At 42.4% G+C, this 18953-nt stretch overlaps 1 protein-coding gene across 7 annotated transcripts in view; it reads right to left on the bottom strand.

Annotated features, from left to right (window-relative positions):
* Positions 1-18953, bottom strand: part of TECRL (trans-2,3-enoyl-CoA reductase like) — a 74842-nt gene that overhangs the window by 44444 nt on the left and 11445 nt on the right. For all 7 annotated transcript variants that reach the window (XR_010831250.1, XR_010831247.1, XR_010831248.1 and 4 more), the window contains exon 2: positions 16059-16110. Coding sequence is in view for 3 of the 7 variants with exons in the window: in XM_066996331.1 (XP_066852432.1) it covers positions 16059-16110 (52 nt within the window). In the remaining 4 variants the exon portion in view is untranslated. The remainder of the gene's footprint in view (positions 1-16058; positions 16111-18953) is intronic.

Genomic DNA, 18953 nt, shown 5'->3' with positions numbered 1-18953 from the left:
AGTAGGGTTTACTGCCCAGTTTATTCTTATTAACACTCTCCTTTGGTGCCTTCTGTAGAGATTGATGGTGATCCAAGAGCATAGGTGACTGAAGCTTATCTTGTAACTCCTGCTGAGTGTAAGATCAAGCACATATTATTATCATCTACTCACTAATATTTTGAGAGTGCATCAGAGCTCAGTTGTGAGCTCCACATGGTACTGGGGAGGTTATATTTATTCCGTGTGTGCTCCTTGTGATCAGCAGAGCTGCTCAGTTCCCCCATTTGGGGTTTATGGTTTTGGCTAAGCATTTCACGCTTGGAAGACGGTTGTAAAAATAACTAAGTTTTCAGCCCACTTATATCCCAGACTGGTTTTAACTTAAAAAACAGACATAGGCTGGCCAGAACATAAGAATGGCCATCATGGTTCAAACCATTTAGCCAATGTTGTGATTCCTCCATCCTATTTCCTAGATTTCTAGCATTTGTGTGGAATAGCTGTGGCTTCTTTCACCCATCTTGCAGTGTGTTTAAACAGCCATTGAAATTGCTTCCTGGTTTTTCATCTCCTATTTGATTCTCTCTACTTTTTAGACTTATCCTTGAGGATATAGAATGTTTGTCTCTGTCTTTAAAACCATCACCCCCAAATGCATGCACATGGGTACTTGAAAACTTGCCCCATTCCTCAGCTGAAAGGATATTCACAAATTGCTTGATTTTTTTTACTGTTGTGATTCAAAAAACATGTTTGTTCTATGCGTGCAAGCTTCCTTTATTATGGAAATGTAAGCAATTCATGATGCTTCTGAAGCCATTTACCATATTCCTTCTTCTCTGTCAGGAATCTGTTCCAACTTGGTGGAATATTTTAGTCCAAAACAGAAAAAGACATATATCCATTATGAAAAAGTAAAAATATTTAAAGCATTTTAATTTTTTCAACACAAGAAGTTGATATTTTCTTAGAAAGTGACACTGAAGTAAAGAAAGTAAACACTGACTTCACTCTTTATATTTAAAATATGAAAGTGAAGAAAAATATTTAATTTTAGCCAAGTTTTTTGTTGTACATGGCAGTATTTAAAACAAAAATTTAAACCTAAGCAAGCTGACACGTTAGAAGGAAGGATATAAAAATAAATAAATAAAAACAGCCATTTTAAATTTGGCCATCTCCAGCTAATAGCCACCTGATAATATTGGACATAAAAGGAGAGGTACTGCTTGTACACTTAATAAAATGGCAGCCTCAGTACCATACATGCAAAGATGCACAGGAAACCAAGCTCTGTTGGTCCCACTGTTTGGTTTTTTTTCACTGCATTTTTACTAGAATTTCAGTAAATGAATCAGCAGACAGTCACAAGAGCTGAGGACAGTTTTAACAGCCCATATACAGTTTTAAAAGCGTGCAAGGGTACTCTTTATCCACATGATTTAAATTGACCTTAATGTGTGCTCCACTGCTTAAATATGACAGGAGGTTTTGAAAAATTAACAACCAAGAAATCTAAGTGCTAGGTATTTTCCAATAATTATGAAATTGAAGGGGTCACTAATTTTTATTATTTTTCATAAAAATTCTTTAGTGCATTGCCTGTTCTTTAGTAAATTACACGCTCAAATGCCTATTTGTCACGTAGTATTTATGAAGCTACATGAACCTATATGAGAGCAAAGGTTAAAAAAATAAATAAAAAAATCATGAAGATCTCTCCTGCTGGGAAATTAGGTGCATTCCTTAGAACTCAGCCATGCAAAAGCTGTTCCTCTGGGGGGTAAGGAGTCTAAGAAATGCCAAGCAGAGCTGACAGACATAGTTTGGAGATAATTATCAGATTGACTTTCCATGAACAGCTAATTTTATCAGTGAAATTGTTTGCTTCTCATTGTTTTTCACCACCCATGCATCTCTAATAACAAATAGGCTTAATAATTACCAGCAATACCTGCTGTGATATGAATAGGATGATATGAACAACAAAATTACTATAATCAATCAGCAGAAGCATGCTGCTTAATTTTGCAGAAGTATAGGAAATTTTGGGGAACGTTGCGGTACCGAAGTCCCTTATATGATCGCAAAGGGTCATGCAGTAGCTGAGCAAGGTAACAGCACCTTCCTGTATGAACTGAGCACAGCTGAAATGCACTCTGCCACCTTAACCAGACTGTTGATCTGGTATCTGTGTTGCAGTAATAAAAGGTTGCTAAAAAAGACTCATGCATTGCTGGGGGCATGGTGTTTTTGTACATAATAAATAGAGACAGACAGACATACTGACACACAGATTATCTTGAAAGTAACTTGCTGGACTCTTTCCTTGAAAAGTAAATGCTGAACAAATATAGTTATTCCGAGTCCGTGACCTCAAGCAGCAATGGTCATAAACATCATTTCTCTCGGCTGCAGCAGGCGCATGTGAGCGCTCCCAGGGATGTTTCCGAGGAAGCAGGTACAGAGATATCACCATGCTGATAGCCACAGCCTTTGCTGGACAGAAGTTTGCACACCCTTGCTTCACGGAGCTGACAGGCAAGCAGGATGCTGAACTGACTTGGAACTGTGGCCTTCTGCTTTTGTTCGGAAGAAAAGGGCGTGGGATTCACTGTGCACTTGAGTGAGTCCTGAGCATGAAGGCAGTAAGCAAGGCACACCTAAGAAACCACAGTAAAACTAAGCTGGGCCACAAGACCCAGACAGGAAGTACCTGAAGTTATTACTGTGTTTATTTGCCCTGTAATAAATGACAGGTACAACACAGCTGTCCTTGCCTGGCACCGTACTGAGCTTATGGGGGCCAGGTGAACAACAAAATGCTGCTTCCACCTCTTGCTAGGTCCTTGAGAAGGTACCTGCTGCGTCCGGGATCTTTTGGCTAGCCTGTGTTTTTCGTTGTAGCAGGACCTTTGATATGCTGTATCAGAGTGTTTTAGGAGGGAGCACGATCTTGACTTAGATCTGTGTTTTTATGGGAAGCCAGTACAAAGAGCAGACCCAGTGGGCCCTGTTGGGTAAAATCTCAGCAGGGCACTGAAAGAAAGGGATGTTGGTTTTAACGGCTAAAAAAATAAATCCCTTTTCTTTCTCAGCTTCTCTTTCCTCTTACATGAGTTACCTGTTGGCTTTCTGAGGATGATATTTGGCCACGTGTTTTCCAAAGGCATCTTGATCTTTACTTGCTATGCCTACACAAATACCCGCTTTCTTAATTACTTGAAATTTGAGAAAGAATCCATTTGATCATTAGCCTCCATTTCTTTCTTCTGTTTTTATAATACATGAATGCATCTAGCTACAAACATACTGCTTGGACATGGAGAGCAAGCTGTGGGCAGGGCGAACTGACGCCTCCAGTACTTAGCTAAACCAACAGTGCTACAGAGAGGTTATGGATAGATCTGCCCAAGAGGCACAACAAACACACTTCCCAAAGCCTACAAAGCAAGTAAGTCCCAGCCTGACAAAGTGTCTGGTCATGTGCTTCCTTTTTAGCTGTCCATTTGACCATTCCCCTTGGTTTTAGATGCTTAAAATCCACGATCATCCATTTTTCCTACATGAAGTCATGTGTCTGCACTGTTTGCTTGTGCTCAGAGCTGCTGTTACCTCAGCACCCACCTCACAAATCCTCACAAGGCCTGATCCTGGAGGTGTTTCAGAGCACACCTACCAGCTCTAACAGCAGAGTACTACATTACATCAGTCCCTGCGGGCACTCCCTTAAAAACAGTGTCAAAATTGTGCTTTTCTCGCCCAGGATCTGACAAACGTGGGTAGCCCCATCTAGCTGGAAGCAGCTGTGCAGCTGTGACTGTGTCCAGCTGTGCAACACCAGCCTGCGTGGCTCTGCACTGCACCCTGGAGCACAAATTCACCTGACTACATTTTCATCAACTTCTAACTTTTACAAATGCCTGAACCTACCGAGGAACAGAGCACTCCCCCCTCCCGCCACTCACTCAGCGAGTTTTTTTCCTAAAAAAAAATTAAACTTTAGCTATATTCTGATCAGGCAATAATGGACAAATTTCTTAAGAGTCAGCAAAGCTTGTCTTAATGAAGATCAATTGTTATTAGTGGCAAACAGAATATTATTTGTCATTTAGAGGTCGATTTCTGTCACTAGCAGATTAAGCTTTCAATTTTCCATCTCAAACAGCTTGGTGCTGAAAACAACCAGAAATTTAGACAAGCAAAAAGCATCAGAAACTGAAAGCAGGCAAGCATGCAAGCAACATTTATATATGTATTTGAATAGTTTTGCTACATTGTTTCTTAAATAAAATAAAATAAAATAAAATAAAATAAAATAGAAAGGAAAAAGAAAAGGCAGCCCTGTGCATTTCAATTTTCCATGTAGCCTGCTGCAGAAAGTATAATTAATTTTGATCTTTCTGTGTGGATTTGCATTTAAATTAATGTGTGTGGGCAAGGGAAGGGAATGAGGCTCACCTTTTATTTCATTAATAACAACCACAGAGCAGAATACAGAGAAACAAGCAAACAGATATTCTGACAATGATGGAGCTCGAAGCAATGTTCCCATAAGGGAATGAATGCCCTTAAATCGGAGCGAGGAGGTGAGGAGCTGCTGGATGCACAGTGCTGCGGCACTGCAGCAGCACTCAGGCTGAGAGCACCCACCTGCAGCAGCACAGCACACACTGCCTGGCCCCGAGCAGCTCCTGGGCATCGTGCTGCAGCTCCTGTGGCAGTGGTGGGCATCAGTTGGTGAGGCTGGACCCACTGCACTCTGCTCTGCTAATGGGTTTGGGGAGTTTTTTGAGCAGGGGACCCCCAGGGAGGACTGCGCCCTGTGATCCATGCACTAAAATAGCACGGAGCTTGCTTGATATTATTTGCAGACGTCTGGGTCCTGGCTCTGAAGTGCCAATGCCAATGAAAAGAGTGACTTAGTAATTTATGCCGATTGAGTGCTTTAATTCTGGCAGTTATCTTTGCCTTTGATTCTTCTCTCTGTACAAGTTTGAATAGGATAACAAAGATAATTGCTGAGGTATCAGGGGGATGTGAGAACTCGCGCAGGATTTTCTTCCTCATTACAAGCTGTCAGAGAAGCCTTAATGCAAAGGGTGACCCAAACATGAGACACTGCACATTAAGGAACATGCATTTGGCAAACTGTGTATGTGTTTCCGGAACTACAAGATATCCTTCCTTCTCTATCTGCCTGTTCATATAATAGCGTGGGATTTTCAAAAAGGCAGCTTTATGTTTGGTGGTTTATGAAATCGCTTATCATCTATCTGTGTCCTTAACTGCTCAAAAACCTTTACATGTGTGGCATTGGCCAACCCACCTAAGGGTTTCATAGGCAGTAAAGCAGAGCATTTAACACAGGTATCTGAACGTCCTTGCAGTCTCAGAAAAAAGAGTAATAAGATATAAAAGCCTGTTTCAGAATGACTTTTCTTTCAAAACCTTTGCTCGTGTTCAGCCTATGCAAGTTTGTGAGAGAACCAACCAGCACTGTGCCTTATGATGAAGATATGATGTGATAGGCCGTGTTTCAGGGCACTGATAACACAGGTCATTGCCTCCTCACTTCAGAAAGCTCTATTTTGGGTACTGCCACAATTAGCAAGCCTGTCGGGCACATTCGGGCAGCAGTTCTCCACAGGGCTACACACGGGGCACAGAACTGACGGGGCAGTTGCACCGAGGTCTTCCCTGCCATTTGCCTCTCTCAGGCGGGAAACTCAAATTCAGTGAGGACGAGGGAGCCACAGCATCCCTCAACCTCTCCCTCTTCTTCTCTCTCGGGGGTGCTGAGCACCTGTATGAGCTGCTGAGCGCCCTGCGTGCTTGCTGAGCTCCACCAGGCCTCAGAGGGACTGCTGCTTTACCCCATGCTACGTGCCTGCTGCCTGAACGCAGTGTGGGGGCCATGGAGCAGCCTTGGGGCCGTGCTGAGTTATGTTGCAGCATCAGAAAGCACCTGGTGGTTCAACGAGCACAGCTGACAGGGCAAAGATGGCTCAAAAGCTCATTTATCCCTCCACCCCAGGTGTACTGGGCAGAGGAGAGTCCTACCCCAGGCCCTAGCTGTGTTTCTTTAAAAGCGTTCCTAGTCAATTGGCTAATAAAATATGCTAGTGAGGTATAATTTCAATATTTGACTGTCCAGGGGATAGCTCTTTCTCCAGCTCCTAATCTAATCAGGATGCGTTCCTTCACTAACCCCTAATAGCAGTGCTTTATATTTTTATCTAATGACCACACCAATGCTATCACTGACTAAATGAACACATTTGAACTGACATGATTTCTTCCTTTGTGCAAATTAAATCCTCATAAATTCATTGGTAAATTCACCACGCTAAAAGTTAATCCTCGCTAATAAGAAGGCTAAATTGTAGCTTCACCATGGGCCATGAGGAAGAGGCAGCACAGAGCTGCCCTGCTTTGGCAGCAGATCAGACACCAGCAGGCAAGTCACAGGCCCTGTCATGCTCCTGCGTCCTTCCTGAGAGAAGTTTATTTGGGCTGGTTTAATTCTCCCACCCCAGCACCTTAATTAAGTTAAGCAGAGGCTTCTGTGCCTCTGAAGCACTGCCATAAAGCTTGTGAAACTGCTCTTCCTCCCTCAGCTCTATGACAGAGGACAAATACTTTTCCCTCGCATGCTGGAGAGAACTAAATGGTGGGATAAATGAAATAAAGAACTAAAGACTGGGATACAGAGGTAGGTGTGCAAAGAGCATTTAGAATTAGGCACCTAACTTACACTAGTAACAATGTGAGTCAAACAAGGCCTGTCCACGTTTTATATGAGCACAGCTTATGAGTGAGCTGCAGACCCAGAACACCTCGCATGTCAATTATTTCAATGGTGAATTATTTCCAGCAGCAAATATATTCAAGATCATTGTAATGTAGGGACAATTTAGAAAGAGGCAGAGCTCCCCTCTATCACATTATTTTTATTGTAAATCATTTGTTCAGCTTCTTGTCTTTGATGCATTGCTTTCATTAACTTGAAATAATGGTAAATATCAAGTTTTATTTGAAAGATTTCTTATTTTGATTGTTCTTAGACTTTCTTTCCCTCTATGCCCAAAGAGGAAAATAAATAAATAGGCAAGCTGGGATCAAAAGAGAAAGAGTAAATGAATGGAAAACAAGTCACTGTCACAAAGCAAACCCAGGGGAAAATCTGAACCTAGCAGCAAGAGCTGCTGCCTCTGCTGTGACCTCTTGAGCAGATAAGAAATCATGGACCTTGTTGGTTTATATTCATCACTCTCCTGAAGCTGTCCAAGGAGGAGGTAGGTTCCTCTCATTCTATCACGGGAGGTTTGCTTCCTCTTCTGCTATCCCAGGGCCTGTTGGCTCTCTTTCACAAGACGTCTCTGGCATGTTTCATGCAGACCCATTCCATGCAGCTCCTCCCAAAAGAAACTACTGGGTCTTTTTGCAAAGCCCAACTCTGATGCCCAAAGGCATGGGGACCTCTCTGAAAACCTTGATGTAGATTCAGGGCATATTTGAAGGCCTGAAGTGATCTATACCCTACCGTAATCAATAGGCATCTCTCATTAATGGACATGAGATTCTTTTCACAATCATGAAGACCTGCTGAATGAACCTTAAGCCCACATGAATGTGGTGATGAACACCAGGTTCAGGTTGGAAGTCTGTTGCTCAGACAAAAATGTAATACCTGAGTTTAAATTGATATAGGAACTCTTTAAGAACAAGAACTACTTTGGCATCTTCTATTAACAGTTCAGTAGGCTTTAATTCTTCATTTTATCGGAGAACGCACATTCTCTAGGGCCTGGATTACTTGTATAGTGCCTCGTACTGCCCTTTTCTCAGTTGAGCCATAGGCACTGTAATAAGATACATTGTAAGTAATAACAGGCAATTCTGATAAACAAATTTTGTTGTTTCTCATCTAGATCTGTCAACTAAATCTACTGCAAAGGAAAGAAAAGCAAAGAATCTAGCTATGAAATTTCCTTTTCTTAATGAGGCATTTAAGTAGCATCTCACATTTGTTCTCCAATTGTTTACATAGGATGTCATTTGTGATGCATTGTTAGAGTCCTGTAAATCTCAGCTGGGAACAATATCCCAGAGAGCAGAGAGGACCAGTTCTGCTTCAAGCTACATCTCTATAGATTCATTGCCTTTTCTTTTATTATATTACTCATCTGAAATGATATCTGTAATCCTGCTAATGAAATGCAATAACATCAGATGCAGCATCTGCCAAAAAGAGAAATAATGTGAATTTCCATTAAAGTTTTTGAGTTGATCTTCACTTTTTCTGGTTTGAATATCACCTTTTTTTTTTTTTTTTTTTCTGAAGGCCAGCTTACTTTCACAAGCATTTAATAGATAGCCTAGCTTTTGTGTTTTAGACACCTCACTGCCTTCAGTTCAATAGGTCATTAGGCATATATTTAAGTCATTCATTGTCCCAAATGTTTCTTAGGGATCACAGCCAAAACAGACAAAAGAGTGCAAGGTGGATGAAAGGCAGGTTAATTATTCTTATTTTATGGATGAGAAAATGAAGCTCAAAAAGGAGAAAGCGTCTGGCATAAAACACACCCAAGTCAATAGCATGACTCCCACTAGTTTTGAATTAAGCCTTGAAGAACTATGTCCCAGATATCACATTCAATTCAGCGTGAATTAGGCAATTTTAAAAATCTCAGCCAGCCCTTTGACTTTTGCTGTTATCTTCAAAGACCAAAATGCCTTGAATAACTGACCCTAGAAGTCCTACTTAAGGTCATACAGGGCTAAATGCATTGCTTTTACACTAGGTGGGTAAGCCAAAACTCAACCATAGTTTCCTAATGCAGTACACACTGAAATCATTCTTTATAACCACATGTACGTTTCAGAAAGCAAATCTCCAGGGACACACAATCAGACGCTTCTCAGACTTATTTAGTATCTCTTTCTCCACAACTTATGAGATTCGAGTGCTCAGCAAAAGTGAAATGCGGTGCCTAGTCTGGTGTTTGCTCTCCTCATTAGTCAGACAGCTGGAAGCAAGGAGCCAGACTTAGCACCCCAGCTAGGAATGTCGTAATGCAAGTTCTGGGCTTCAGCAGCATCAGCAAGACACACATGGGTCAGGGCTCAAATGGAAGGTTAGGACCCAGAGCTCGGGATGCAAAATGGGTTGTCAGTGAAGTACACACCACTTTCTGGAGGGCTGCCTGGGAACCCACATTGTGACTGCAGCTGCAACACTCCCTGCATTGCCTTTCCCTTTGGAAAAAAAAGACGGAAGTGATTTTCTGTAACTCCAACACAGAATGCATGGATGAAGGCTGAAAGTGGGGTATAAACTCTAAATTATTAGTCACTTTGAAAATGAAAATCACAAGGTTAGCTCGGTTTGGCTTCTGCTTTCTTTTAACCATGTTAAGTCAGTGATGCCACCCTCATTTCCTGGCTGGCTATTATAAAAGTGAAAGTATTCCCAGCTTTTAAAGGTATACTTCAATTATTTTGACAGGTAAGCCATAAATTCAAGCTACACAAATCTGTGCCAACAGCCAGACTCTAGTATTTTGAATAGAGAGATTTGCACAGATGTGCCACAAATAAGCTGATAGAAGGTCACCCTCCTGAAACTTCTTGCTGCGTAGATCAGAAATGAAGCCTACCAGACAGACTGGCCTCCTGGCTAAATCAGCACGCCAAGGCAAGAAATCAGGTCACTGGAGGACATGAGCACTCAGCAGGGCCAGGAAGCAATTTACTCATGGATTAGATCTGATCATGAGCTGGGAAGGAATATGGTAGTGATCATTTGATTGTTGTGGCAATCATTTGATTTTCGTTGCTTACTTTATGCTTAGCGTTGCAAAACAGAAAGTAAAGAGTTTAAATATATATGAGCCTTGCTGTGGCAGTAACAAGAAATTCGAGTTCCTAGTAAAGTGAGTTATGTCAACAGGCACAGAGAAGTAAAAAGACCTTAGAACTGTGTCATTTGATGGATACTTATATTCACTGTAACCTAGTCTTCTATTACTATCTGCTGTCTGGCTAAGACAAAAGAAAAGTAAATTATAAAATGAAATAAATCTCATCATGTTTCCTCCTAATCTAGTCATTCTCATTTAGAAAGTCAACACAGATGAATGAGCAATTTACCCAGATGAAATCACTGTAGTTCATAGTGCCCATTTGCAATAACTGCCCGTCCCTAGCGACTCACCTTCATTGTTAATTTCCAGTTGAGTTATGAATGCAGAGAAGTGAAAAATTACTGAGAACAATCATTGGATGTGACTGCTAACCCAATGCGTCCTGTGAATCTGTGACGCAGACATAATGCTGGGCCCAAGAGTTCTGCACGGGAAGATATTACTTCTCCCTTTGAAAACTCATTCATATATGAGCTGTGACTCTGGGGTAGCATGAACTGCTTAGGATAAAAACAGGAAGCAAGGACTTGGAGATTCGGTAAGAACTGTACTTTACAGCTGCCTTTCTGCCTGGGGAGTGCATCCAGCTCAAGACAACTCATGCCAGGATCAGATCATGGCTCTGTTTCCAAAAGGCTGGCTTTTTCAAAGCCTGGTCTGCAAATAGAGGGCAGAGGAAAGATCCCTCTGGAAGGCTTTGTGCCCTAGATATAACTTATTTGGGTCTTCATTTTGCGAGACACATGAAGGGCTCCTGGTTGATTGGCAGGCAAGGACTATGAAGTCAGCTTGGGAGAGCCATAAATAGCATAATTCAGCCTCTCTGCATCCCCAGCAGGTGTATTCATTGGGCACATGAGTCTCTCCAGGCATCAGAATTGACAGATTTCATTAACTTTCTTCAGCCTGAGAATCCAGCTGTAGCAGGCAGTGTGGAAAAATCAGAGGAACTGCAGGTTCTCAGCAAGACCGTGTTATCAGACACTCCTGATTACATAGAGCCGGTAGGCAAGGCACTGGCTTAGCAGTCACCGTTCTCACTGGTACTGCTCTTAATGACTAATCCCCACAGCATCCTTTCTCACCTCTCTGAGCCTTGCAGTTTAATATCACGGCCAGCCTCTAGATGGAAATTATATGATGCAGTAAGAATAGTCATCCTTTCCATCCAGCTCTTGCATTTAACACCAGGCTGGCAAATGTGGAGTTTTACCGTAAGCCCTTGCTCTTGCAATCACGCTATTAGTTCTCAGATGTCATTAAAAACAGGAAAGGTGCAGATGCAGAACTTGAAAACCCTTTTCAGACTACTTAGGAAGTAGAAAAGAAAGAGGACCCAGTCCTCCAGTAAAGGATTAGTTTTAGTACCTCACATGCCTTAAGCTACTCTCACAAGAGTAGCTGTGTCATTTCTAAGCAATGAGAAATTCTCCTCCTTCCTCTTCACCAGGCCAGCTTGGCTTCCGCAGCTCTGTGTTTTGACGATCTGCTTCAGGGCTTTGGGCGCAAGCAAGGAACCGATGTTTCTAAAATGCTGCTCTCCTTCCAGCTGCCCAGCGCTGGCAGAGCTCAGCGCTACTGGCAGGCAACTGCAGGGGGAGCAGAGCTGGCAGCAGCCACAGGTCATTTTGAGAAGGGAAGGAGGGAGACGATGCACAAGCCTCCCACACCACTGGAAAAGGAGTGTGTGCTATGGTCTTTATGCTTACGTTTGTCCTCTGGGATGGTAAGGTGTCTCCTTGCATTGGGCTATAAAGACCAATCAGCATGAGATAGGAATTGCACTGTTTTTCTCCTTGCCCTCTCTCTAGAGGAAAGCAAAGCAAAAATATTTCAGTCATTTTCCAGGGGATGTAGGTTTCAGGATCTCTATAGAAATACCTGCAAGAAGCGGTTGTAAGACTGTAGCACAGACCACTGAAGTTTCAAAGTGTCCAGAAATTATGATGTCTATTCTTGAGTGCCACCTACTGACAATTTCTTTCTTAATGATTTACTTTGATTAACATTGCTTTTTTTATATACTCTATGTAACATTTGCTAACTTGGAGAGGGAGGCCTGCGGTTTTGGAGCTGAATGATTACGAGTTAATATCTTATTGGGAAAGCTGGAAGCTATGTTCCTTTTTCCTTGAGTACTTCATTCCCCTCTGCAGGCTGGGATGCTCTGCATGTGTTATTTTCATTCCATTCAGCTTCCCTTTTTCCTTCCATCCATTGCCAGGCTTCTTCCCATCTGCCCTTCCCTATTTGCCTGCTGATGCTGCCTTAGGGGCAGTTTCTGGCCTCCCTAAACTCGCTCTTCTGACTTCAGAGAGTAGGTACAGTTGTGCTACCTCCCTGTGCAGGATGCTGTATCCAAGAGTTTTTTAGATTATTGCTGAGCTCTTATTTCCTTTCTGTTCTTCCTCCATTTTCAAGAGCTTTTCCAGAAACTTTTGTGTGCAGTAACCTTGAAAATATTTAATGATCACCGACTCCACTATACTACCTGTTCTAGACGTATTTTATTTTAGTTATGTGATACTTGGATTAGCATTATTATTACAGTTTTTCATTTTCTATCTGTAAGATTTCCTCCTCCACCAGCCCAATACATCTTGCAAAGATAAAAATAAATTAAAGGTGAAGAGTTATTGCCAAGGACAAGAGCTTGCAAAGTTTAGTCTACAAGGTATTTCTTTCCCCATTGAAAACATCATCCTTATAGATAGGGGAAATGCCAGGTACCTGACTCATTATAAGCAACTGAAAAAATGGGACAAGAGGATTCCTTCTGGTAGACTAAGTTACTCGTGTGGTTTTACCTCTGCCAGCCAGCCAAAGGAACGAGGAAAAGAGCAGTAAATTCACCTACAGCACAGCACCAATTTGATTGAGGCTTCTGTGACCGTGCCTTAGATGGTACAGCGTGAAGGTCAGTAACACCCAGGCACTCAGCTGCCACCCAATTTCAGGCAGAAAACAAGCAACAGAAGTGTAGGCATTTGTATGATGCCACCGTGAACAGCGTGGTTTTGTCCGCAAAGCACGTATCGTGGAACTCCTTCCCAGAGGATTTTGCTAAGGTCAGAACTGTAAGTAGGTTTAGAAAGGATTAGATGGGTTCATGGTGGGCAGGTGTGATGTTTCCTATTAAGCATGGCAGCCTGGGTCTAACATCTGCTACAGAAAGCCCCTACAGAGCCAGGGCTGGAGCTCTGCGACAGGCAATCTGCAGTTCCCTGCTGATCCCAGCGCTGCCAGTCCCTGCCACAGACGGTGGCTACAGCGGCCAGGGGCTGATCCAAAACTGTGCTCTTCCGTCTGGAGAAAGACTCTTGTTTCCCATGAAATGGCAGTTTATCTTAGGTGGTACCTCCACTAAAAGCTCATAGATCTCTGAATCCCCAGCGATTGCCCCACTGAACTCAGTGCCGCAGAAAACACGGTGTTAGCCTTTGCTGGGTTTGTTTCCACAAGGAGACTTTTGCTGAATTGAGAGCCATAGAATATTTCAGTATTTGTTCCTGGATTTCTGAGTCCATATTCTTTCATATAAACACAGATCCAAACTAATGTTTGACTGACTTAGAAACTACTGAACGGTAACATGTTATGTGCCACTTGCATCCCATTTCTTTTATTTTAATGATTAGCAGTCTCCTGCTGCAATTCATAATTCAGTCTTTTTTCCTCTTTTCTTGAATCAGGCAGCAAAAACTGATCAGTGACAGAGTTGATGCTTGTGAAATTGCTGCACAGGGGTTCCTCTCACTCACTGAAGGGCTGACAAGATACCAGCTGAGGAGAAAGCTTAATTGCATGGGTGATCAAAGGAGAATGCATGAGGACAGGGAGACTGTAAGGGTGTGTGCGTAGGAGTGTTTTAGCAAGAGATTATAGGGAACATGTGAGTCTGGCACACATGAAATGACAGAAATGAATGCATGAACTAGCACAAATAGCACACTAACCAAAGGCATCCACAGATCAGCTTCAGCTGCTTCTCAGCTCTTGCCTAAAAGAACTGTAATATAAATTCTGTAAGCTGTCATCCTCCAAACTACACAAAGAGAAAAAAAAGGAAGGTTTGTTCTTTGCCAGAGGAGGAGGAAGGGGGAACCTCATGTGACAGCAACATCCAGGCTGAGCTGGAAGAAAGACATCAAAGCAATGAGCTGGAATGGGAAGAAATGACACAGGACATTGACACAGTGTACTCCTGAGAACTAAGAAACTGGGGACTGGAAAAACTTTGAAGGCACATGCCAGCCTTTCAGAGGTTCAGTTCATGGTGTGTGTCATGCTTTGTTGTATTACTTAATGTCTTCCTTCATACACAGCTCCACTTAATCACTGGATGTATTTGAGGAGTAAGGTACCTCTAAATATGAAAACAGATGCCAATAAAATGGCTGATACACAAACTTGCACTATTTTATCCCAAATTAATTAAAAACCTTATTACAATTAAATTGTCGTAAGCCTCTGTGCCAGTGATCTTCAGCTGATTTAAGCTGCATCAATATAAATCCAGTCTCAAATGATTTAAGAGAGCCTGAGCAGAAAAGCACTGCATTTCACAAAGAGGTGGGAGGACATATCCTTATTGAAATATTAAATCTTAGGCACTCAGTCTTCACATATTTAGGTGCTGAGTTTTCAGACTTTTAGATTTTTGCATATTGCAGGCTCTTACAGGGGTTGAAAACAAGTGGTTTTGGAGCAGTCGTGTCAACAGCCTTTTGCTTCATTAACTGAACCTTTGTGCAGTCACAGAAGCCTTAGGCTTCGGTGTTTTATAAAATTCTAAGGACAGAGAAGTATAATGCTTCTTCCACTTATCCTACTCTGAACTTGATATTAGCATCTGACTAAAGCATTTCTTTGCAAAAGGCATCTAGTCTTTAGTGGCATAGACTTTTTTTTTTTTTTTTTGGTAAAAATAATGAAAAGTCCATCATCTAGAACTCTTACTCCAACAGTAAACCATCCTGAATCTTGGAATCAAATGCCTTTTTCCTAATTTGAGTTTGTGTGGTCTTCATTTCCAACCCTCAGTTCTTGTTGCATCTTTTTTCTACTCAACTAAATACCCCAGTTCAATTTAAGAGGCCTTGCATAGACCTGCATATCCCATGTGCGTGACACTCAAGGCTACAAGTAATGGTCACAAATAGCAACTTCCCTTCCATGGGCAGGAGTAGAAGAAACATTTCCCAGTCTAGAAGCAAGGTCGCAAAACTGGGCTCTCTACAAACATCGGTTACAGCATTTCAGAACTCAAGGCATACCATATATACATATACATTATCTCGTAGCTTTCAGGTACATTTAGCCCCACTCCTCAAAATACCGATACAGCAATTCATAAAGGATAAATGAAAATGCCATCAAACCTTGGCACACAGCTGTTTGTCTTGTTCTTTCTCTCTCCTTTCCATCCAACACCCCCAGTGAGAGCAGGATGCCTGTGACTAGGAGGTGACAGAAGAGAAGCATCCAACAAAACTGTTCTGTTCTCTGACAGCAAGAAAAGAGGTATCTTCAAGTATGATTGCTCGTCTCATGTACAAGGTCCACATCTGCTGTGCATATGTGCCAAAAATTACCCTCCCCTATACTATTTTCTCCTCATGGATGTGAAAAACAAAAAAAGCAAGAAGAAAGGGAGGTTGCCCTGACCATTAAGGAACTGGACAGTGCTGAGTCAGTTGAGAACTCTGCCAGATTGCCTCCATGATCCCAGATAAATCATTTAATCACTCTGCTTGAGCTCCCTGCTACAGTAACTATTTGGTCCACACGGTCTATTTATAGCCAGCTTGAAGCAATCTAATGTTATCGAAGCTTATCTAATATAACATTGAGAGAGCAAATGCAGCTGAGGTCTTGAATTGACACTGTAATGTTAAAAACGGGATAAAAAAGTATTGCCCCTTATGGGCAAGCAGTGATGAATTATGCAGTCCTCTCCTTCCAGCCTCTCATGTCTGTGATAGCTACAGGAGAACCTTACTCCGAATACTGCTCTCATTTAGCACTGGAGCTGTCAAGCCAGCCTCAGCTTTTGTGTGAGATTTCATGAAAAATAAATTTGACTACTTCTCCATGCTGAAAGGCTTCTAACCATGTCTCCAGCCTGCTAGCCGAAGTACTTACATGCTTTGTGAAATTTGTGTTTCACATCAAGAAGAGTGGATGATGGAGGTACCTGAAAGAGAAAACAAAATGCAAGCAGATTAATTTCTCTACCTTCTCAAACTGAGGTCGCTTTTTCCCTCCTCTAATGAAGACATGATTCAATTTGTCTGCAAGTTCTTTAGGCAATAACAAAGAAAATTAATAAATTCCTCTCTCACATGTTGGTACGTTAGTATTAAGGATTGTTCACATTTGATTTATGTATTACCTGGGCCACCTTTGCTTATTCAATAGAAGAGTAAAATACCAAGGGCAAGAGGGAAAGCTGCTGGCCCTGCTGAGACAGTGACTGCCCCCAAGATCAAACCAATGGGACAACTTCAAGGATTAGCTTTAAGGTTAGGTTCAAGCATGCTAGGACCTGGCTCTTAGCAGTTTTTTTCAGGGGCCAGTAGCAAAGGTGGCAGGTTCTGTTCTTTCTGCTTGAAATTGTTCTGGTTCCACACGTTGTTCCTGTGCACTGAAGCAATTCAGGTGTCACAGTGTTTGGTGGCAGTCTAGAGGTCTTTTAGGCTCTATTTTGTTATGCTTATTAGTTTCGTAACACACTTTGTTCAAAGTGTCTGAGGATCATAGAATCACAGAATGGTTTGGGTTGGGAGGGACCTTAAAGCTCCTCCGGTTCCACCGCCCTGCCACCTCCCCCCAGACCAGGTTGCCCAAAGCCCCATCCAGCCTGGCCTTGAACACTTCCAGGGATAGGGCAGCCACAGCTTCTCCGGGCAGCCTGTGCCGGTGCCTCAGCACCCTCATGGTAAAGACATTTTTCCTTATACCTAACCTAAATCTACCCTCTTTCAGTTTAAAGCCATTACTCTTTGTCCTATCGCTACATTCCCTGGTACAGAATCCCTCCCAGTTTTCCTGTAGGCCCCATTTAGGCACTTGATTTTCACCGCTGAAGCAAATGTCACCACCTTCTGGAACTATAAGGGATTTTTTTTCTTTTCTGGGGAATATAAATTGAACTGCATCTTAACCACGGGGATCCATTTTGGCTCTAACGAGAGACTTCATGGCTGCAGCCAGACAGCAGATGGCAGAAAGCTGCCTTCCCCAGAAATTTTAGGCACTGTAGCCTCAAGTCTAGCTGCTGGCTAAAAAAGCTAGAAATCAACACCAAATAAGAAGTTTTGCACTTATGTAATTTGACAGCCAATGCAAATATCCGATATATATGCCATTAATGCTTAGGAGCAAGACAACATTCTTCCATTGACAATATGAACAGGCAGATAGCACGTTACGAATTTCAGTGATCTAAAGCTCTGTATTGATACCTGTGCTAAAGTGGTATGCAATGCTCAGATTTTTGCTGGCTCTTTCTTTGAGTTTAGATGAGAGTGCTTTCTTTTCCAAAGTTAAAGAGGGATTTACTGGGCACTAGAGAAGTCCATATTTGCACTCATGCCACACAACTTGCAGTAGAACAGCACATCTTCACATAGTCTGCATGTGCATTTTTTGTGAGGTGTACAACTGCTTTGGACTTGAATAGGAGAGGAAGGTTTTTTTTGTTGTTTTTATTTGTCTGTTTTCAAAACCTCTAAAAATATCTGAAATTGCTTTCTTACATCTCATAATTTCACACCCGTGAAGTCTGGAGCCCTAAATCTGTCAGATAGGGATTCAAGTGCTCTTAGCTAGGAACAACTACAGAGTTCACAATGCTGCAGACCAAACCTTGTCAGATGTCCTAGCATGGTACAGGCTTGGAGGTTTTCAGAGCTGTCATTAACAGCTCAAGGAAGGGACTGGTCTTCTCTAGTGTGAGAAAGGGTCATCTGGCTCCCTAAACAGAGTAAGCTGCATTACCATGGGGCCTGCCTTCCACAGATAATCAGCCATATTGGTTTCTGGTAAAGAACAGTAAAGGCTAACCAGTGCTCTGGAGAGCTGATCATCTCGATAACCCAAGGGAAAGTTAAAAGCCTTGGGTGTTCAAAAGTTGCCCTTGCCTGACAGCATCTGTGCTTACAGCGTCCTGCTGCAGTGAGAATATCCACTGGGCATGGTGTGCGCACCAGACACCACTTCCCCCCACATCCAGAGCTGGTGCTGGAACAACTATAGCTGAGGGGGACGGCGCTCCCTTACTACATCTATGAGCAATGTAGAGCTCATTAGCAAGAGCACTGCTGCGTGTAAGTACATCCAAGCTGCCGGAGGCGAGGTCTGGCTTCAGTGGTGCCAGCTCCAGCTGGCTGGTTGGGCAGTCATGGCCTGGTCATGGCTCTGGGTGGCACCACGCTGTACCGGCTGCGTGTGCCCAGGGAAGGCCTGGAGCACGCATTCAGCCAAGAGGGCAGGAGGACATCTGTGTTGTCGGCCAGCTGGCTTGGACAAGGGCTGTTCTCTTCACTCGAGGCAAGCTGCACAGACCACAAGTAGAAAAATAACACAAATACCTTCCTTCTTCAGAATGGGCTGTGACACAGAGGAATTGCAGTGCCTTTTCTCAGGCAGAATAATGAGGCTAGAGACACAAAAGAATGAAATACATTTTTTTATGATCTTGATAATTCTGTGTCCTTTTTCTTAAAGACCTCATAAAACAATGGGCGAAGCTATAGATTCTAATATTGATCAACGTGAAGATGGATGCTGAGACATCAGCTCACTACTAAGAGTGTCCTCTTGGTAGACCATTAATTATCTTTTGTTCTTTTCATTGTACATCAATACAAACTAAAGAACTGCACGGACTGGAACAGCATCTGCTCTTATTACCCATTGTGCTCTCTGAATAAAACACCCTGAAACATTTCACTGTAATTATTAGTCCTATTCTTCTTTTATCCTTTTAAATTATTTATGAAAGTGCTATAACCTTCCTTTTCCTCTAATTCAGCA

Source organism: Anser cygnoides, chromosome 4, assembly GCF_040182565.1.
Source record: "Anser cygnoides isolate HZ-2024a breed goose chromosome 4, Taihu_goose_T2T_genome, whole genome shotgun sequence".
Taxonomy (NCBI): Eukaryota; Metazoa; Chordata; class Aves; order Anseriformes; family Anatidae; genus Anser; species Anser cygnoides.
This window is presented reverse-complemented; position numbering and strand designations above follow the sequence as displayed.